Genomic DNA, 19,034 nt, shown 5'->3' on the forward strand with positions numbered 1-19,034 from the left:
GCGACCACCGAACTCTTTTTAGAATTAGTGAATCAGTGGCGAGTCGACACAGGGGCAACGAGCTCGGATCACAATACTATATTATTTAACATAAATATTAAATATTAAATAAGGGGATTAGCATAATTAGGACAACACGCAAATACAACACTAGGAAAGCAAAGTGGGATATATTTAGTGATAAATGAAGTGAATTAAAAGTTGAAAATAATTTAGACATAAATAACATAAATCAGATAAATAATAAACACAAATTAGAAGAAGTCGTTAAAAAATATCACAACACAATAGAAAAAGCATGTGAAAGTGCAATCCCTAAGGTAAATAGTAAAGTGAAACTTACCATTTCATGGTGGTCCGAGGAGCTCTCTGTGAAGAAGAAGGAGGTTTCTCGAAAGAAAAACCGGATCCGTAACGCCGCACCAGTTCGGAGAGCGAAAGTCGTTGATGAGTACCTGAAAGCAAAGGAAGAATACGAGTGTCCATCCAAGAAAGCCAAAACTGCCATTTGGAAGGAATTCTGCCAGAAGCAAGATAAGGAAGGATTATGAGAGGGGGTATACAGAGTCATTAGAAGGACCGAAGTACGACAAGAGGATTTGATCCTAAGTAGCGGTGTGCATTCCTGAACTCGAAGGAATCAGCCGCTTTGCTCGCCGACACATTCTATCCAAGGGACACAGCAGAAGAGGACAACGCAGACCACAGGCGTATTAGAGAAGCGGCCAGCCGAGTAAATGAGTGGCATCATGATGAAGCTCATGACCCGCCATTTACATCGCTGGAGCTGAAAACTGCCATGGAAGGTTTTAATCCAAAGAAAGCACCCCGTGCGGATGGATTTACGTCGGACATATGCAGTCGAGCAATCTGCCAGGACCTGGACGCATTCCTTGCCCTATACAACAAGTGCCTAGAATTGCCTAGAAACCAGGCAAGGAAGATTACACGAGCCCCAAGTCGTATCGTCCGATAAAATTTTTGCCTGTTGCAGGAAACTGCAGCCGTGGGCGCTCCCGGTGACCGAGCGGCTCCAGCCTCGGCAGCTGCGGGAAATAGTTTCCGCGCTTTTCCCGCCGGCAGCGGGGGGGGGACTTTGAGCCCCCCCAGATGGACGCCACGTGGGGCACGCCGCCGCGTCGTCCGAGCGTTCCCGCTGCCGAGGAGCCCCCTCCCCCTATCACGGGGGCGGAGATCCATGCGGCCGTGTCCAGAATGAGAGCGAAGGACGCGGCCCCCGGCCCTGACGGCGTTCACGGCCGGGTCTGGAGCTTGGCCTTCGAGGCCCTAGGGGACCGGCTCGGGGGGCTTTTCGAAGCGTGCCTCGAGTCGGGACGGTTCCCGTCGAAATGGAAGACGGGCAGACTGGTCCTTCTGCGGAAGGACGGGCGCCCCGCGGACTCACCCGCGGGCTATCGCCCCATCGTGTTGCTGGACGAAGCGGGCAAGATGCTCGAGAGGATCGTCGCGGCCCGCATCGTCCGGCACCTGACCGAGACGGGTCCCGATCTTTCGGCGGAACAATACGGCTTCAGAGAGGGCCGCTCGACTATCGACGCAATTCTGCGCGTGCGGGCCCTCTCCGACGAAGCCGTATCCCGGGGCGGGGTGGCGATGGCGTTATCCTTAGATGTAAGGAACGCCTTCAACACCCTGCCCTGGTCGGTGATCGCGGGGGCGCTGGAGTATCACGGCGTCCCCGCATACCTCCGTCGACTGATCGGCTCCTACCTCGCGGGCAGGTCGATCCAGTGCATCGGACACGGTGGGGCGATGTACCGCTTTCCGGTCGAGCGCGGTGTTCCGCAGGGGTCTGTCCTGGGCCCCCTGCTGTGGAACATCGGCTACGACTGGGTCCTGCGGGGCGTCATTCGGGGTCCCCTCCCCGGGCTGAGCGTAATTTGTTACGCCGACGACACGTTGGTCGTGGCTCCGGGGAGGGACTACCGGGAGTCTGCCCGTCTGGCGTGCGCAGGCGTGGCACACGTCGTCACTAGGATCCGACGGTTGGGGCTCGAGGTGGCGCTCGACAAAACCCAGGCCCTGTTATTTCACGGGCCGGGACGAGCGCCGCCTCTGGGTGCCCACCTCGTGATCGGAGGCGTCCGCGTCGGGGTCGGGGTGACCGGTCTTCGGTACCTCGGCCTCGAACTGGACGGTCGGTGGAACTTTCGCGCTCACTTTGAGAAGTTGGGCCCTCGACTGATGGCGACGGCCGGCTCTTTGAGCCGGCTGCTTCCAAATGTCGGGGGTCCCGATCAGGTGGCGCGCCGCCTCTACATGGGGGTGGTGCGGTCGATGGCACTATACGGGGCTCCCGTATGGTGCCACGCCCTGACCCGCAAGAACGTCGCGGCGCTGCGACGTCCGCAGCGCGCGATTGCGGTCAGGGCGATCCGAGGATACCGCACCGTCTCATTCGAGGCGGCGTGCTTGCTCGCCGGGACGCCACCCTGGGACCTGGAGGCGGAGGCGCTCGCTGCCGATTACCGGTGGCGTAGCGATCTTCGCTCTAGGGGGGAAGGGCGCCCCGGCGAAGGAGTAGTTCGAGCGCGGAGGCTCCAATCTCGGCGGTCCGTGCTGGAGGCGTGGTCTCGCCGCTTGGCGGACCCGTCGGCCGGCCTCCGAACCGTCGAGGCGGTCCGCCCGGTTCTCGCGGACTGGGTGGGCCGCGACCGCGGATGCCTCACCTTCCGGCTAACGCAGATGCTTACCGGCCATGGTTGTTTCGGCCGGTACTTGCACAAGATAGCCGGAAGGGAACCGACGGCGCAGTGCCACCACTGCGCGGACCGCGACGAGGATGACACAGCGGAACACACATTGGCGCGTTGCTCTGGTTTCGACGAGCAACGCGCCGCCCTCGTCGCGGTCATTGGAGAGGACCTCTCGCTGCCGCGCGTCGTGGCTACGATGCTCGGCAGCGACGCGTCCTGAAAGGCGATGCTCGACTTCTGCGAGTCCACCATATCGCAGAAGGAGGCGGCGGAGCGAGAGAGGGAGAGCTCTTCCCTTTCCGCACCGATCCGTCGCCGTCGAGCCGGGGGCCGGAGGCGGGAATACGCCCGTACGTCCCGGCCCCTGTAGGTGGCGGCCTCCCCCTGGTGAAGGTCAAGGGGCGATCTGAGGGGGTGAGGCCGCGCGGCGCGCTACCAGCACTCTAGCGCGCTGCCATGGAATGAATAGAGCGACCGGTCGACGGTGTATCGCGTCCCGACCCGGCTGGCTGGTTCTGGTCCAGCGGGGTATTCCGGGACACCAGCGGCACCGTCTGGGCGGCCCGACGGGCTGCCGTACCGAGACGGCCGACGTTTCAGAGCCTTCGATTCGCCTCGAAGGCTCCGTCGGCTGGGCGTCCTTGGGGTGAGCCGCGCCGTCTGGTTGTAGTGTTGACCGCGGTAGCCCCCCTACCTCATCCGGGTTCTGACCTCGGAGGGGATCGGACGTCGGGTGTAAGAGTGCAGGGGAGTCGTTTAGTGGGTGGGTCCTAAAATCCTTGGGCCCGCGGTCTGCTCACAACACCATGCAGATCGTTGAGTCTCACATACCCCGCGCGCCCCTTTTGCGCGGGGACCTCGTAGGAGGTTCGGCCCTCTACCCGAAAAAAAAAAAAAAAAAAAAAAAAAAGGCCTTTCCAGTTTCACCAGGACAGGTGGGTGAGCAAATGCTTAGCCAGGAAGGGTGGGATTTGCTAACAGCTACCCGAGCGCCTCCGAAGGAGACCTAACAACTCAAGAGCAACTGCTTTGCGAATGAATCTACTTCCGGATCGGAATCGCGACCCGCTGAGAAGATCCAGCGAGAAACTCAGCGAGCTGATTCATGGGTTAGGTTGCATGGCGAACTCTTTGTCGAGTTCGACGAGTACGGTTACCGGGGTCCCTAAGCCTGCTCCTAGTGTTAGAGCTGAAGGCGTCTAATAAAAAGGTTATTGGATCCGATGGATCCGTAAGGACGTGTCTAGGGCGTCGACGGTGACTGGCTCCTGCGTGATCAGGATTCAGGGAGTAGGCAGCGGCGGCAACGATAAGGCGATTATCATGACGCATAGCCTTATCGAAGTATCGTTCCGACGCTGACCTCATGTATTTCTGGATAGATTCGAGGCCCAGGTCGTCGTGTAGGTCAACGTTGCGGCTGGGCTGCGCTCTGAAGTTTCTTCGCGATCAGGGACTTGTTTCTACTTGAATAGTAAACAGTCGTGTCGTCAGACGAATAGAGCTAACTGGGTCGGCGGCGAGCGGGGAATATCGTTGACGAATAAGCTAAATAGGAGGGGTGAGAGGACAGAGCCTTGCGGGACTCAAGCCGTGAGAAGTCGCGGGGAGGAGCGAGTTCCCTCGACTCGATATCGAAAAGAACGGTTCGACAAGAAGTCCCGTATAATGAGCATGAGACTATCCGGCACGCCCATGTTAAATAGTTTGAAAATTAAACCGTTGTGCCAGACTTTGTCGAACGCTTTTGCGACGTCGAAGAAAAGAGCTCCCGTGTATAACGGTTTTGGTCGATTAAGCCCCACAAGAATGTGCTCCATGAGGCGGTGCACCTGTTGAACGCATGAGTGATTTGTACGGAATCCGAATTGTTCATCGATGAGAATGCCCTTGGATGAGACGAAGTCTCTGAGGCGTTTGTAAAGCAGACGCTTATAGTTTGCCTAGAGACATGAGGAGGCTAATTGGGCGGTAGCTCGTATACCGTCGGAACCGGGAGCCTTGCGAGGACGTAGGTCTTTGATCAAGTCTTTAACTTCCATCGGTGTGACGGGTGGTAACGCATCCGAGGGTGGCAACGAAGCTCTGCGTTTTACTTCACTGTCTACTAACTTTACATGAACGGGGTCCACGGATTGAGTGCTTGGCGTGCACTGGGTTTGCAATGTATCGGCCAGCAGCTCTGCTTTTTCATCATCATCGAACGCCGCGAGTCGGCCTAAGGGGCCTACGAGGGGGGGCATAGTTACTACCGTATCAGATTTGAGAGTACGAGCTATGCGGTAGTAAGACCTTTGAGAGGGCGCGAGTCCTTCTAAGAAATTAGATCATCTGGCATCTCGGACTTCGGCGATACGAGACTTTACGTCGCGTTGTAGGGCACGACTGGGTCCTACGTGGCGCCCTAAGCGCTCCTCTCCCGGGTCTGAGCGTAGTTTGTTACGCGGAAGACACTTTGGTCGTGACACAGGGTCGTGATCCGAAGGCTGGGTCTGGAGGTGGCGCTCGATAAATCTCAGGCCCTGTTGTTTCACGGGGCCCGGAAAGCGTCGCCTCAGGGGGCCCACCTCGTGATCGGAGGCGTTCACGTCGAGATCGAGGCGACCGGGTTGCGGTACCTCGGTCTCGTACTGGACGGCTGTTGGAGCTTCCGCGCTCACTTCGAAAAATTGGGTCCCCGACTGATGGCGGTCGCCGGCTCACTGAGTCGGCTGTTGCCGAACGTGGGTGGTCCCGACATGGTGGTGTGCCGCCTCTACATGGGGGTGGTGCGGTTAATGGCACTGTACGAGGCTCCCGTGTGGTGCCACGTCGTGACCCGGTGTTGCGACGTCCGCAGCGGGCAATTGCGGTCAGAGCGGTTCGCGTGTACCGACGCGGCGGAAGTTCGAGCGCGGAAGCTTCAATCTCGGCGTGCTATGCTCGAGGCGCGGTCTCGCCGTCTGGCGGACCCCGCCTACGGGTGACGGACCGTCGAGGCGATCCACCTGGATCTCTCGGACTGGGTGAATCGCGACCGAAGACGTCTCACCTTCCGAGCGACGCAGGTGCTCACGGGACACGGCTGTTTCGGCCGCTACCTGCACCTCGTCGGCCGTAGGGGGCCGACGCCGAAGTGCCACCACAGCAGTGGCTGCAACGAGGACACGGCAGGCGATGCTTGACTTCTGCGAGTCCTAAGGTCTCAAGTATAGTTACAACGGCTGCCCTACCCTTCAAACTGAAACGCATTTATGCTTCACGGCAGAAATAGGCGGGGTGGTGGTACCTAACCACGCGGACTCACAAGAGATCCTACCACCAGTACCAGGAAGATCTTCCCTTTGTCATTTATCTTCCCACAAGTATATACAGTCGGCATCATTGCGCCGCTTTGAGAAGCCGGCACGACACGAAAACCCTTTTGTCGCAGCCGCCGAAAATTACATATTCGATCCTGTGGACCGAATGGTAAACAGTCGACGTCACCCTAAGGCCGTCATTACGGATCCTCCCGATCCACTAACGGTACTTTTAGGTACCTCAAGCACCGGTCATCGTTCTCGTCGAACCTGTCGCTTGCGACGAAGGGCTCGACGAATAAATTAACCCACAGACACAGCCCACTGAGTTTCTCGCCGGATCTTCTCAGTCTCAGAATGTTTATTATGCAAACTCATGTTATTGTAAGCTGCCTAGTTGTGATATTATCAAAATTATTTGCGGAACAATGTTTGCTGCCAATTATTTTTTTTTTATTGCAAACAAAATCTTTGCATGCCGATCAAATTATTTTAATGCTGTTTTTTTTTTGGCTCACCAAATTTTATAATTGCTAAACAATTAATTACTTCTCTTAAATTTACTTAACAGTAAATTAACCCACACAGAGCCCACTGAGTTTCTAACCGGATCTTCTCAGTGGGTCGCGTTTCCGATCCGGTGGTAGATTCTGCGAAGCACTGCTCTTGCTAGGACTCGTGTCAACAACACTTTCGGTTTGAGCCCCGTGAGCTCACCTACGCGCTAGGCTAACGCTGATACAGCCTCTCAAGGCTTAGGTAGAAACAAAAACAAAGGCCGCTCGTTGTGTTCTCGCCGCTTTATTGTCTCACGCGTTTTAATAGTCTTATGTCTAGTGATGTCATGTTCAAACTTTATAACTTCATAGATCTGGACCGACACGGAGGTGACATCGCGACGAGTCAGCCAATCTCGACCTTACGCCGGCGGAACAATGCACAAATATGCTTCGCTATATTTTCTAAATTTTTTTTATTTATTTTTTTTATGATTGAAGGATTACTGGTGGCCCGGAGGCCTTTCCAGTTTCACCAGGACAGGTGGGCGAGCAAAGGCTCAGCCAGGAGGGGTGGGATTTGCTAACAGCTACCCGAGCGCCTCCGAAGGAGACCTAACAGCTCAAGAGTAGCTGCTTCGCGAATGAATCTACTGCCGGATCGGAATCGCGACCCGCTGAGAAGATCCGGCGAGAAAATCAGCGAGCTGATTCATGGGTTAGGTTGCACGGCGAACTCTTTGTCGAGTTCGACGAGTACGGTTACCGAGGTCCCTAAGCCTGCTCCTAGTGTTAGAGCTGAAGGCGTCTAATGCAAAAGTTATTAGATCTGATGGATCCGTAAGGACGTGTCTAGGGCGTCGACGGTGACTGGCTCCTGCGTGATCAGGATTCGGGGAGTAGTCAGCGACGGCAACGATAAGGCGATTATCATGACGCATAGCCTTATCGAAGTACCGTTCCGACGCTGACTTCATGTATTTCTGGATAGATTCGAGGCCCAGGTCGTCGTGATATTTTCTATTAACGTTTTCCTAGTTCCAACAAGCTTTACAAAGGATTATGAATCATATGCTTTACATCATAAGAACGACTGTGATATTGTGTGAAACAGAACTCAATAGTTTAGTAGCGGAAAGTGTTAAAAAGTTGTATGCACGCGTGGAGAGAGCTGAAGTGCCCGCTTCGCGTTACAAAGAACGCGCGGACGAACACGCGGACGGACACGCGGACGGCTCGTGACACGTCTCGTACTCGCTCGTGTACTTACTCGCTGTGTCACTCTTGTTATAAACACATTATTGTAATGGAATCATATTCATACTTCAATTACAATTACATAGTTCAATAGCATCATAGTGTTTCTTCTTTACATCACATGGTAGCGAGCCGCTCTAGATAGAGTCTCGAAAACTAAGTAAAATTTTGTAGAGATGATTATTACACGAGAAGAACTAGCATCGGTCAGCGGTCGACCGGCTTGGCGGCACTGGTCTAATACTATCACCTAAGATACAAGTCAAATTGTTTTATCGCCTGCTCTTTCATAAAAGTGGCACTCTATACTCTATAGTCCAACAACTCTATAGGTCGGCAACCTGTTTGTCTTTAAGGGCGCAATACTAAATTTGAAAATCACAGAGGGCATTTTACAGATAATCAACAGGTATCAATAGGCATTAAAAAAACAGATTTTTTTATAACTATTTTGTTGGTGTCATACATAATGATACATATTTTATAATTCAATGTGAAACTTGTGTGTCCATATTTTCAGCTAATTTCTTATAATTGGGGATATATTTAGAGTTCCCCGTCCTTAAGCTATTATCTAAATGTGAGTCATTAAGCTTTGTTCGGCATTGAAAGAAAATAATTATTTCGGATCACTTGGTAGTTTTAAATGCACGGTCTACGCGTGGTCTATTCGAAATACGATCACACACTAACAATAAATACGTGCGTGTTATTAGATACGCTCAAGATTAGCAAACTGCTAATCTATGCACAATCCTAAACTCAACTGACTACTTGTTGTGTATCGCCGTTTGACAAGAGTAAGTAAATTGCTCTGGCTATCATAGATTTACAGTAGTCCAGCGGGGGCGCATTAGAAATCGATCGGGGGCGCCGTGACGCCCGCGTGCGCCTCGTTGCCGACCCCCTGCTCTATACTATTACTAGTCATTTATGTAAGAATCGCAGGTGGGCAGTTTACGAGGGGAGGGGACCGCGCCCGCCATTATTTGGCCCAGCTTCTACAACATAAGATATTGTATAATCAGGTATCTCTGAATTCTCGTCACATTTGATGTAGGTACTGGATGTGACGCAGCACGGCAGCTGGTGGCGGGCCCCGCCGCCTGCAGCGCTGCGCCCGCTGAGGCCCGCTCTGCTGCTGGTCACGTCGCCGCGTCGGTTCTCACGCAGAATACAGATGTTAGCGTACGGTCCCACTGCGTCGGTAGATTTAACGCTTTAATTATGATTTCAAGTTTCAAGCCAGATGCCCGGGTGGGGTACCACTTACAGCGGGACCAGTCTATTTACTTATTGAGTCAGTGTCTTGTTTATCGAAGCACTTGTGTGTTGTTGCTACTTGAAGCTGTTACGAAAAATTTACTTAATTAAAAGACATTTATTTTTATATATTATAAGATTTTAAATGGGAAAGTTTGTAAGTTTTCTGGTCAATCACGGAAATTGATCCAATTTAACACGTTGACTGCCATATAGGTCACCGGTGCTCTATGTGGCACACTCAAGTAATTATGTCGATGGCAACAGCACTATAGCACCGGAACAGCTCGTACACTCTGGGAAAAACGAATCCGAAGATACTCAGAATTAATCTATTTCTAAGAGATAAATAGAAAAGAATATTAATAAAAATATGCAAATATCGAACTGAGAAATTATAAATTTTACAAACAGTTTACAAATACAGTGGATTTCATTAATAACGAGCTCGGTTATGACGACTTTTTGGTTATAGCGACGTCAAACTTACGTCCCTTGAAGTTAAAGCATACTTTCCTAAGAAATTCATTCGATTATAGTGATTTTGGATATAGCATCAATTTCGGATATAGCGACTTGTTTTTATGAACCACTAGGTGACCCGGCGAACTTTGTTCCGCCTTAGAGGCAATAAATGAACAGACTGATTTTATCAAGGTCAATTTTTTATTTGGATAATTAATGTAAATTAAAAAAGCAAGTATTTTAATTATCTTTTATTGGCCATGTATTGTAGTTGTTATAATTATTATTATTATATTTTCTCGTTCTTCTTCAGTCCTTTCACTCGGAATCTTTCGAATCCTAGTTGCATTACGGCTTCGTCGGGAAAGATTTGATCGTGTTGGTCCCGACATGGCTTTCTTAATGATTATCTATCTCGGCACAATAAGCTAATAGAAACTCGAAACAAACACATCAACCGGTCAACTTCAAAATTCTACTATAATTAACCATAGACTACATTACATTTAGCTGTCAGTTGCTTTTTGTTATTCCATATGAGTTGCGTTTTGTTTATTCCACGTTGTATGTCACGTCCCACGGGACCGTGATAAAAAGTATCCCATGTCCTTCTCCTGGTTCTAAGCTACCTCTCTTGAGTTATAGATAGTGTAACTAACACGACTTTCTTTTATATATATAGATTTATGACAGATTCCCAGAACTCTCTTACGGATATTGCCCATTCCGATTTGAGCAACCGACGCGCGTGGACGTGCTCATTGTTTTGTCGGAAGTGACTACCGGTGATAATAGATCATTGTTCGTGGCACATCTGTGGCCCAAGTGTTTCTCGGAATTTGTACCTGCGCCTAATTGCAAGGCATTGCCGCCCGGGAACTGTGCAGTGGTTCTATTCACTCTAATTCTATTCTATTTATTCTATTCACTAAAATTTCTAAAATTCCTAGAATCGCTTCGGCCAATTTAGTGTTACCGACGCAGGGGCCTCGCCGCAAGGCGAGCGCGTGTTTAAGTCCCGGGGCCGCCCCCCCCAGGCGAAAATCACGTAAAGATGGAGGAAAAACTTTTCATCGACTTCATTCGGGAAAAATACCCGTCAATCGCGCCCGAATTCGAAGCCTATAGGGCCTCATTTGGTAACTATTCTCCCCCCGCATCTCTCGCCGCCGTCGCCAAACATGCCTCGCAGGCATGCCTCGCGTGCCCCGCCGCCGGTCCGTGTTCAAGCGCACGTACGCACGCCGCCGCCGTAGCGTCTAACGCCCCCGCCCCCGCTACCCCCGCGCCCGCGTCAATCACGTCAGTTTCGTCCGTCGCGACCTCAATAGCGTCTAGTTCAGGCTCCGATACCGAATCGGAGATGGACTTCGAGTCCGCGACTAGCCCTCAACCCGGAACCTCGGATGGGTTCCAAACTGTAACGCGCGGTAAAAAGCGTACTCGCGTCGTGGAGTCCCGGAGCTCCATGACGAAGCAAACCAAGTCCGCGACCGCCTCCCGACCGCAGGTAGTCGTGACGCCGGAGTCGGACTCCGCCCGCCGCGTAACCCCACCGCCGCGCCCAAAAACCGCGCCCGCGCCTAAAACAGTTGTCCCGCCCCCGCTGATACTCCAGGAGAAGTCAGCGTGGAATCGCGTATCCCAGGCCCTTCAGGCCAACAAAATTAATTATACCCATGCGCGTAACGTCGCGCATGGGATTCAGATTAAGGTCGCAACGCCGGGCGACCATAGGGCCCTCTCTGCTTACCTCCGAAAGGAGAACATAGGTTATCACACCTATGCTCTTCAGGAGGACCGCGAACTCCGCGTAGTGATACGCGGAGTCCCCAAGGAACTCGACATAGACTACGTAAAGGAGGATCTGATCGGTCAGTCCCTCCCAATAATTAGTGTGCACCGGATGCACAGCGGACGCGGCAGACAGCCGTACAATATGATTCTCGTCGCGCTAGAATCAACCCCGGAGGCAAAGAAAAGAATCTCATGTCTCAAAACGATATGCGGCCTCTCCGGGGTCACCATCGAAGCCCCCCATAAACGTGGTACTCCCGGGCAGTGCCACAGGTGCCAGCTCTATGGCCACTCAGCGCGTAATTGCCACGCGCGCCCCCGCTGCGTGAAATGCCTCGGCGATCACGCAACCACAGAATGTTCGCGTGTTAGGGAAACCGCGACGGAACCCCCAAGCTGTGTCCTATGCCTTAAGCAAGGGCACCCGGCAAACTACCGCGGATGTCCTAGGGCTCCGCGTAAATGCCTGAACCACCCAGCCCCCCGAACCGTCGACCCAAAGACTTCGGCGCCTTCAGTGCCGAAACCAGCCTTCGTACCGGCTGCGGTTCCCACCGTCTCGGCGTGGAAAAAACCGCTGCCGTATACGAAGGAGGGAACACAAAACGTACCCCAGCTCCCGCCTGCGACACGTCACGCGCCTCAGCCCCTGCTGGCACCTCGCCCCGCGCCCGCGTACCGCCCCCCGCAACCCTCAGTCGTCAACGACTTCGCGCTCGTGCGCGACTTCGTCACCGCGGTAAACTTTGACCGTCTGCGATCGTTCGCAGATGCTATCCGTAGGTCGGTAACCCCCGAACAGCGGCTCGCGGCCGCTTTCGATCACATGGACGTCTACGAGTCCGTGTCTCGCACGTTATAAAAATTCTTTACCGGTAATCAATGGCGCAAAAAGATAGAGAAAAACCGTATTCCCTTACGTTAGCATTCTACAATGCTAACGGACTCGCGCGGCAACGCGATCAAATTTTCGAATTCCTCCGCGATAATCTTGTAGATATTTTGTTAGTGCAGGAGACCTGTCTGAAGCCCTCGCGTCGTGACCCGAAAGTCGCGAATTACGTCATGGTTAGGAATGACAGACTCACCGCATCCAAAGGCGGGACTGCCATTTACTATAGGCGGGCTCTGCACGTTGTTCCTCTCGATACTCCCTCGCTCTTACATATCGAGGCGTCAGTGTGCCGTATCTCGCTGACGGGACACCAGCCGATCGTCATCGCATCCGTTTATCTCCCCCCGGACAAGCCCCTCCTGAGCAGTGACATCGAGTCACTGTTTGGCATGGGAGACTCCGTCATCCTGGCAGGCGATTTAAATTGCCACCACACTAGGTGGAACTGCCATCGTACGAACGTTAACGGTAGGCGTCTCGACGCGTTTATAGACGACCTCACTTTTGAAGTAGTCGGTCCCCCAACTCCAACATGTTATCCGTATAACATCGCGCTCCGTCCGAGCACTATAGACCTGGCATTGCTTAGGAACGTAACTCTGCGCTTACGTTCCATCGAAGCACTGTCAGAGCTCGACTCAGACCACCGACCTGTCCTTATGCAGCTCGGTCGCCCTCACAACCCAGCCACTGTTACGAGGACCATGGTGGATTGGAATAAGCTGGGCACGTGCCTAGCCGAAGCCGCTCCGCCAATCCTCCCTTACGGCCCGGATTCGAATCTATCCCCCGAGGACACCGTCGAATCCATAAACATCATTACCGATCACATCTCTTCCGCGATCATTAGATCTTCAAAAGAAGTCGATGTGGAGGACAGCTTCCACCGCATCAGACTGTCCTCCGAACTTAGGAATCTCTTAAGAGTTAGGAACGCGGCAATCCGGGCCTACGATCGTCTTCCCACGCATTCAAACCGGATTCGGATGCGTCGTCTACAACGCGAAGTCCACTCCCGCCTAAGTGACGCGCGTAACGATAATTGGCATAGTTATTTAGAACAACTCGCGCCCTCCCACCAAGCATACTGGCGACTAGCTAGGACTCTCAAATCCGAAACTACCGCTACTATGCCTCCCCTCGTACGCCCTTCAGGCCAACCACCGGCATTCGATGACGATGACAAGGCTGAGCTGCTGGCCGATGCACTGCAAGAGCAGTGCACCACCAGCACTCAACACGCGGACCCCGAACACACCGAGTTAGTCGACAGGGAGGTCGAGCGCAGAGCTTCCCTGCCGCCCTCGGACGCGTTACCCCCCATTACCACTGACGAAGTTAGAGACGCGATCCACAACCTCCAACCTAGGAAGGCACCCGGCTCCGACGGCATCCGCAACCGCGCGCTAAAACTCTTGCCAGTCCAACTGATAGCAATGTTGGCTACAATTTTAAATGCCGCTATGACGCACTGCATCTTTCCCGCGGTGTGGAAAGAAGCGGACGTTATCGGTATACATAAGCCGGGCAAACCGACAAACGAAACTTCTAGTTACCGTCCGATTAGTCTCCTCCCGACGATAGGAAAAATTTACGAATGGCTCCTTAGGAAACGCCTCTGGGATTTTGTTACCGCGAACAAAATTCTCATAGACGAACAGTTCGGATTCCGCTCTAAACACTCGTGCGTACAACAAGTGCACCGCCTCACGGAGCACATCCTGATAGGACTAAATAGGCGTAAACAAATCCCGACCGGCGCCCTCTTCTTCGACATCGCGAAGGCGTTCGACAAAGTCTGGCACAACGGTTTAATTTACAAACTGTACAACATGGGAGTGCCAGACAGACTCGTGCTCATCATACGAGACTTCTTGTCGAACCGTTCGTTTCGATATCGAGTAGAGGGAACTCGTTCTCGTCCCCGTCAACTGACTGCCGGAGTCCCGCAAGGCTCCGCGCTCTCCCCGTTATTATTTAGTTTGTATATCAATGATATACCCCGGTCTCCGGAGACCCATCTAGCGCTCTTCGCCGATGACACGGCTATCTACTACTCGTGTAGGAAGATGTCGCTGCTTCATCGGCGACTCCAGATCGCAGTAGCCACCATGGGACAGTGGTTCCGGAAGTGGCGCATCGACATCAACCCCACGAAAAGCACAGCGGTGCTCTTCAAAAGGGGTCGCCCTCCGAATACCACTTCGAGCATCCCACTCCCTAATAGGCGCGCAAACACCTCCGCCGTTAGCCCCGTCACTCTCTTTGGCCAGCCCATACCGTGGGCCTCGCAGGTCAAATACCTAGGCGTCACCCTCGACAGAGGGATGACATTCCGTCCCCATATTAAAACGGTACGCGACCGTGCCGCCTTCATATTCATATTCATGGCTTCCTAAGTAGCTTCATATACAATAAAATCAATAAGCTCATAAATATATACCCCATGACACAGACCCAATGCAAACATGCACTAACAAATTGGCTTCACGACCTAGACTACGAGCAAACAGAGAACTTACTCCAGACTGTGAAGTAATCTGCTTTTTGTTTTCGAGCCCAATTAAGCAAATAATTATTTATATTATTATATTTATATTATTTATACCTATGTAATAGTAATAATAAACACGCATAGATGCAGATACTCACACATACACAATACAACATGCATGCGCGCACACGCTCATATATACACACACTCACACTCACTCACACACACACACACACACATACTCACACACCCAAATACACACACATTCACACACGCACACACACGTAAAATGACCTTCTTAAAATATAACACCTAATGATCTCTCAACACTAGTCCGCATCATCTGTTCACGACTTAACCTAACCTAATCTATCTTAAGAAGGAGGGAGCCTGGAGATCAGTAATACAGGTCTTTGAACCTAGTACAGACTTCAGCTCTTTCAAAGGCTTACAAAATAAATTATAAGGTTAATTTATTTCCATTTGAATTTGTATGTACCTTGTACCTTTAAGAGAGAAATAAATAAATTATTATTATTATTATTATTATATTAGGACGTCTCTACCCTATGCTTTGCAAGCGAAGCAAACTGTCCCTCCGTAATAAGGTAACTCTCTACAAAACTTGCATACGCCCCGTTATGACGTATGCAAGCGTAGTGTTCGCTCACGCAGCCCGCACCAACTTGAAGCCCCTTCAGGTTATTCAATCCCGATTCTGCAGGATAGCCGTCGGAGCACCATGGTTCCTGAGGAACGTGGATCTCCACGATGACCTGGAGCTTGACTCTGTCAGTAAGTATCTACAGTCGGCATCGCTGCGCCATTTTGAGAAGGCGGCACGACATGAGAACCCTCTCATCGTAGCCGCTGGAAATTACATACCCGACCCAGTAGACCGAATGGTAAACCGTCGACGTCGCCCAAAGCACGTCATTACGGATCCTCCTGATCCATTAACGGTGCTCTTAGGCACCACAAGCACCGGTCACCGTCCTTGTCGAACCCGTCGCTTGCGACGAAGGGCTCGACGAGCGAACTAACCCATAGACACAGCCCACTGAGTTTCTCGCCGGATCTTCTCAGTGGGTCGCGTTTCCGATCCGGTGGTAGATTCTGCGAAGCACTGCTCTTGCTAGGGTCAGTGTTAGCAACTCTCCGGTTGAGCCCCGCGAGCTCACCTACAAACGTTAGGGTGAAGCTGAAATAGCCTCTCAAGGCTATCAGCATAGGTAGGAAAAAAAAAAAAAAAAACGGATATTGCTATTGAGTCGGCAAAGGCACAAAGACTCATTCATAAAATTATTAAGCTTTTTTATCCTTTGTTTACATTCACAGATGGTCAAGCAAATGCTTTATTTGTATGTTTCCTACATACAAACAAAGCATTTGTTTGACCATCTGTGCTAAGTAGTCCTCTACTCAGCACGGGAAACTTTTGTGAATATTGACGATAATGAAATTATTGAGTCTGTGATATTTATATTTAAATACATAATTAAAATTATAAAAGGCAACAATTAGCTACTGCAGAATTAATAAAAGCACATAAATAAAATAAAAATATTGAGTTTAACAATTAAAAAATATATTTATTGTTGAATCATTTAAAAAGTAATATGACACTGATTACGACCCACATATAGTATAGTCTAGTATCGTATAGTATAGTAGCCATCCGTGTGAACGTGACTACAATATGTGCGTACGTCCCGCTCGGGTAACAGTAACCCTCAATATTTCGCGTGTCGTTTGTAATACACGTAGTTCACGAGCGGGAGGGCTCCCGCGGACACTGGGGCCCGACCCCGGAGAGCGAGTCCACGCATGCGTCCTTAATTAGGTATTCGAGCGGCGCGGCGGCGTGGGGCTGCGTACGCGCAACGTCGGCGGCTCCTTTGTGCCCGCCGCGCCGCGAGCTCTCCCGCTCGCACACTGGAACTATTCACGAACTGTCCACTGTAGCTGGGGCCGCGCCGCCCTTTCAATATCAAACGATTACTCTTACCGGTCTAGATCAACGTACACTGGACGGACCTTACCAAGAAAATATTCGCTTTCGCCATTATCTTCTGTACTTTAAGGTTTATATTTGTATACGTGCCTTGGATGTATCGGAGGTGTTATTAGAGTGATGTAATGAAGAGCCTTAATTGTATATTCTACTTGTTCCGTCCGTCCCGAAAGATAAAAAGAGCACTGAGCAATACTCGCGACGCGACTCGCTCGCTTTCATCGTATTTGTGGCGGCGCGGCGGGGTTCTCGTTACATTTCTTAGTTCCATCTGACCACTAACAAACACAGTACCTACTTAAACGACAACGGAACCGATATTCATTGTCGTCTCGTTGTCATTCTACCAGTCTTAGATCGGTATCGTCGTGGTTGCCGGAGCCGTGTCGACAACACTGGAAGCAAAGCCTGCTGTAATGGGGTCGGCCCGTGTCTGAAGACTTTACCGTGTGTACTGTGTTCCTGAGCTGAGAGGAGACGGCGCAGCAGCACGGCTGGTTCCTTTCTTAGCCTTTAAATTAAATATAATATTATTATAGTGTGGCGGACACTCGCTCGGCGCTCACTCGGCTCTCGCTCGGCTCTCACTCGGCTCTCGCTCGGCGCGCCAATTGGAGCGAGAGACGTTAGACAAGAGCCGTCAACAGCGCCTCGACTCGCACTCGTGTCTCGTTTGTTTCGTTGTTGTTCGTTCGTAGTCGAGTTCAGTCCGCGGAAGTCTCGCTGCGTGAGCGCACGTCGGTCGCACGTCCGTCGCACGCCGGTCGCTCGTCGGTTATCAATGTTGTGTTTACGATCCTCGAGCGACATAGTGAGCTATGACTGAACATGACACAGAATACTTTTCACTATTCGTGATATTGATACAGTGAAGAGGTTACAATGGCTCGGATCGTTTGCGTGCTGCTGTTGGCGTGGCTCGCGGCCGCCGAGCAGGAGGAAGCAGAGGGCGGCAAGTGCGAGAGGATCACCCTGCCGCTCTGTCAGGAGCTAGGCTACAACTGGACCTCCATGCCCAACCTCATGGGTCACAAGGACCAAAAGGAAGCCGAACAAGCGGTAAGAAAGCGTTCTATTTGAAAACCTCTGAATGAATCCACTAACGTAGCTCTTTGTACGTGTTTCATACGGCTAGCTACAATGGGATCGATTCGCACTGTTAGGAGGTGAAGACATGTAACAAGCCAGCGAATGTAATGTATTATATATTGTTCGTATCTGTTGCTGTCGCTTCTTGGACGTTCACTCGACGCTGGGGGTGCCACTAAGGGAATACCAGGTTCTAAAAGTGCGGCCTGAGGCGGTATCGCCAACTGAACAGGACCACTTTGAGCTAGTTTAGTAGTTAACTTCATAGATATTACTAAACATTTCTTAAATTTTAAGAAAATGTTTAGTAAAAATTAATTTATTTCCATTCGACTCATCAAAATTATCGTGATTATTGGAATTTGGCCATACTCGTATAACGTATTTTAATAAAATACTTGCAAACCATAATAATGTAGGCATTATGACGTATGTATAGGACGTGTAGGAGACAAGAGGCACTGCGCCCTCGCCGCGAGATATCGAGAATTTTTCATCTACTCGTATTTTCACGTTTGTAGGTAATATCAACGCAAACACACAGCCGCAGTTGCCATGGTAACCGTTGCCATGGGTCTCGTCGGCTCCAGCCGTCGTTGGACCAGAGAGTCACACGAGCAATACCTACTTTGTTTGAAGTTGACGCGGGTGAAGCCGCGGGAACACGTGTGCTTGCTTATGTGACCAGGCGCAGGGTCGCCCCAGTGCTCTTACCAATAATCATTCTGATCCTACTCGAACCATGTTCCGCTTTTCCACGCTACTTTGTGCGCGGCACACAGTAGGTACTCGGTCTGCAGTGAGACGCTGCGTGGTGTCGTCTCAAACAAGGAGCCGCCAAGACAATCTGAGTGCGAATCAAATATAATTTCGTGGAACAATGTATATCGGTAATGTTTAGGCGGCGCACACCGGCGCGGTGGACTGGCTACAGACGACAGTCGTGAGCGATAACACAGTACAAACAAGCGCTCGCTTATCGAGGCGGAGATCAAAGGAGCCGCCGCGACCGGCCCCGTCTCTGCGCGTGAGGGGTCACGGAGCCCGCCGCGCCTGGCGAGCTCAGCAAGCAGCCGGCAGCAGACCGGCGCTTTCTTCGCAAGTCCAGAGCGCGGCCGCGGCGGAGCGTTGTTTTATATTTATAACTCTGTTATCGGATCGCCGCGCCGGTATCTCTGCCTTAAGTGGCGATGTGTATCGGTTAATGCCACGTTATCGGCGGCATCGCTTTAAGTCTGCGTTATCTGATACCTCCAGTTATAATG

The 19,034-nt window shown here is 51.5% G+C and overlaps 1 protein-coding gene across 1 annotated transcript in view; it reads left to right on the plus strand.

Moving 5' to 3' along the window:
* The first annotated feature begins 799 nt into the window (after window positions 1-799).
* The window catches only part of LOC149503211 (frizzled-10), a 33,777-nt gene continuing 15,542 nt past the window's right edge, over window positions 800-19,034 (plus strand). The window contains 3 exon segments of the mRNA XM_089738583.1: window positions 800-934; window positions 17,220-17,351; window positions 17,553-17,739. Of these exon segments, the coding sequence (XP_089594709.1) occupies window positions 800-934; window positions 17,220-17,351; window positions 17,553-17,739 (454 nt within the window).

The sequence above is a fragment of the Bombyx mandarina genome, chromosome 03, assembly GCF_030267445.1.
Source record: "Bombyx mandarina strain Sakado chromosome 03, ASM3026744v2".
Classification (NCBI taxonomy): domain Eukaryota; kingdom Metazoa; phylum Arthropoda; class Insecta; order Lepidoptera; family Bombycidae; genus Bombyx; species Bombyx mandarina.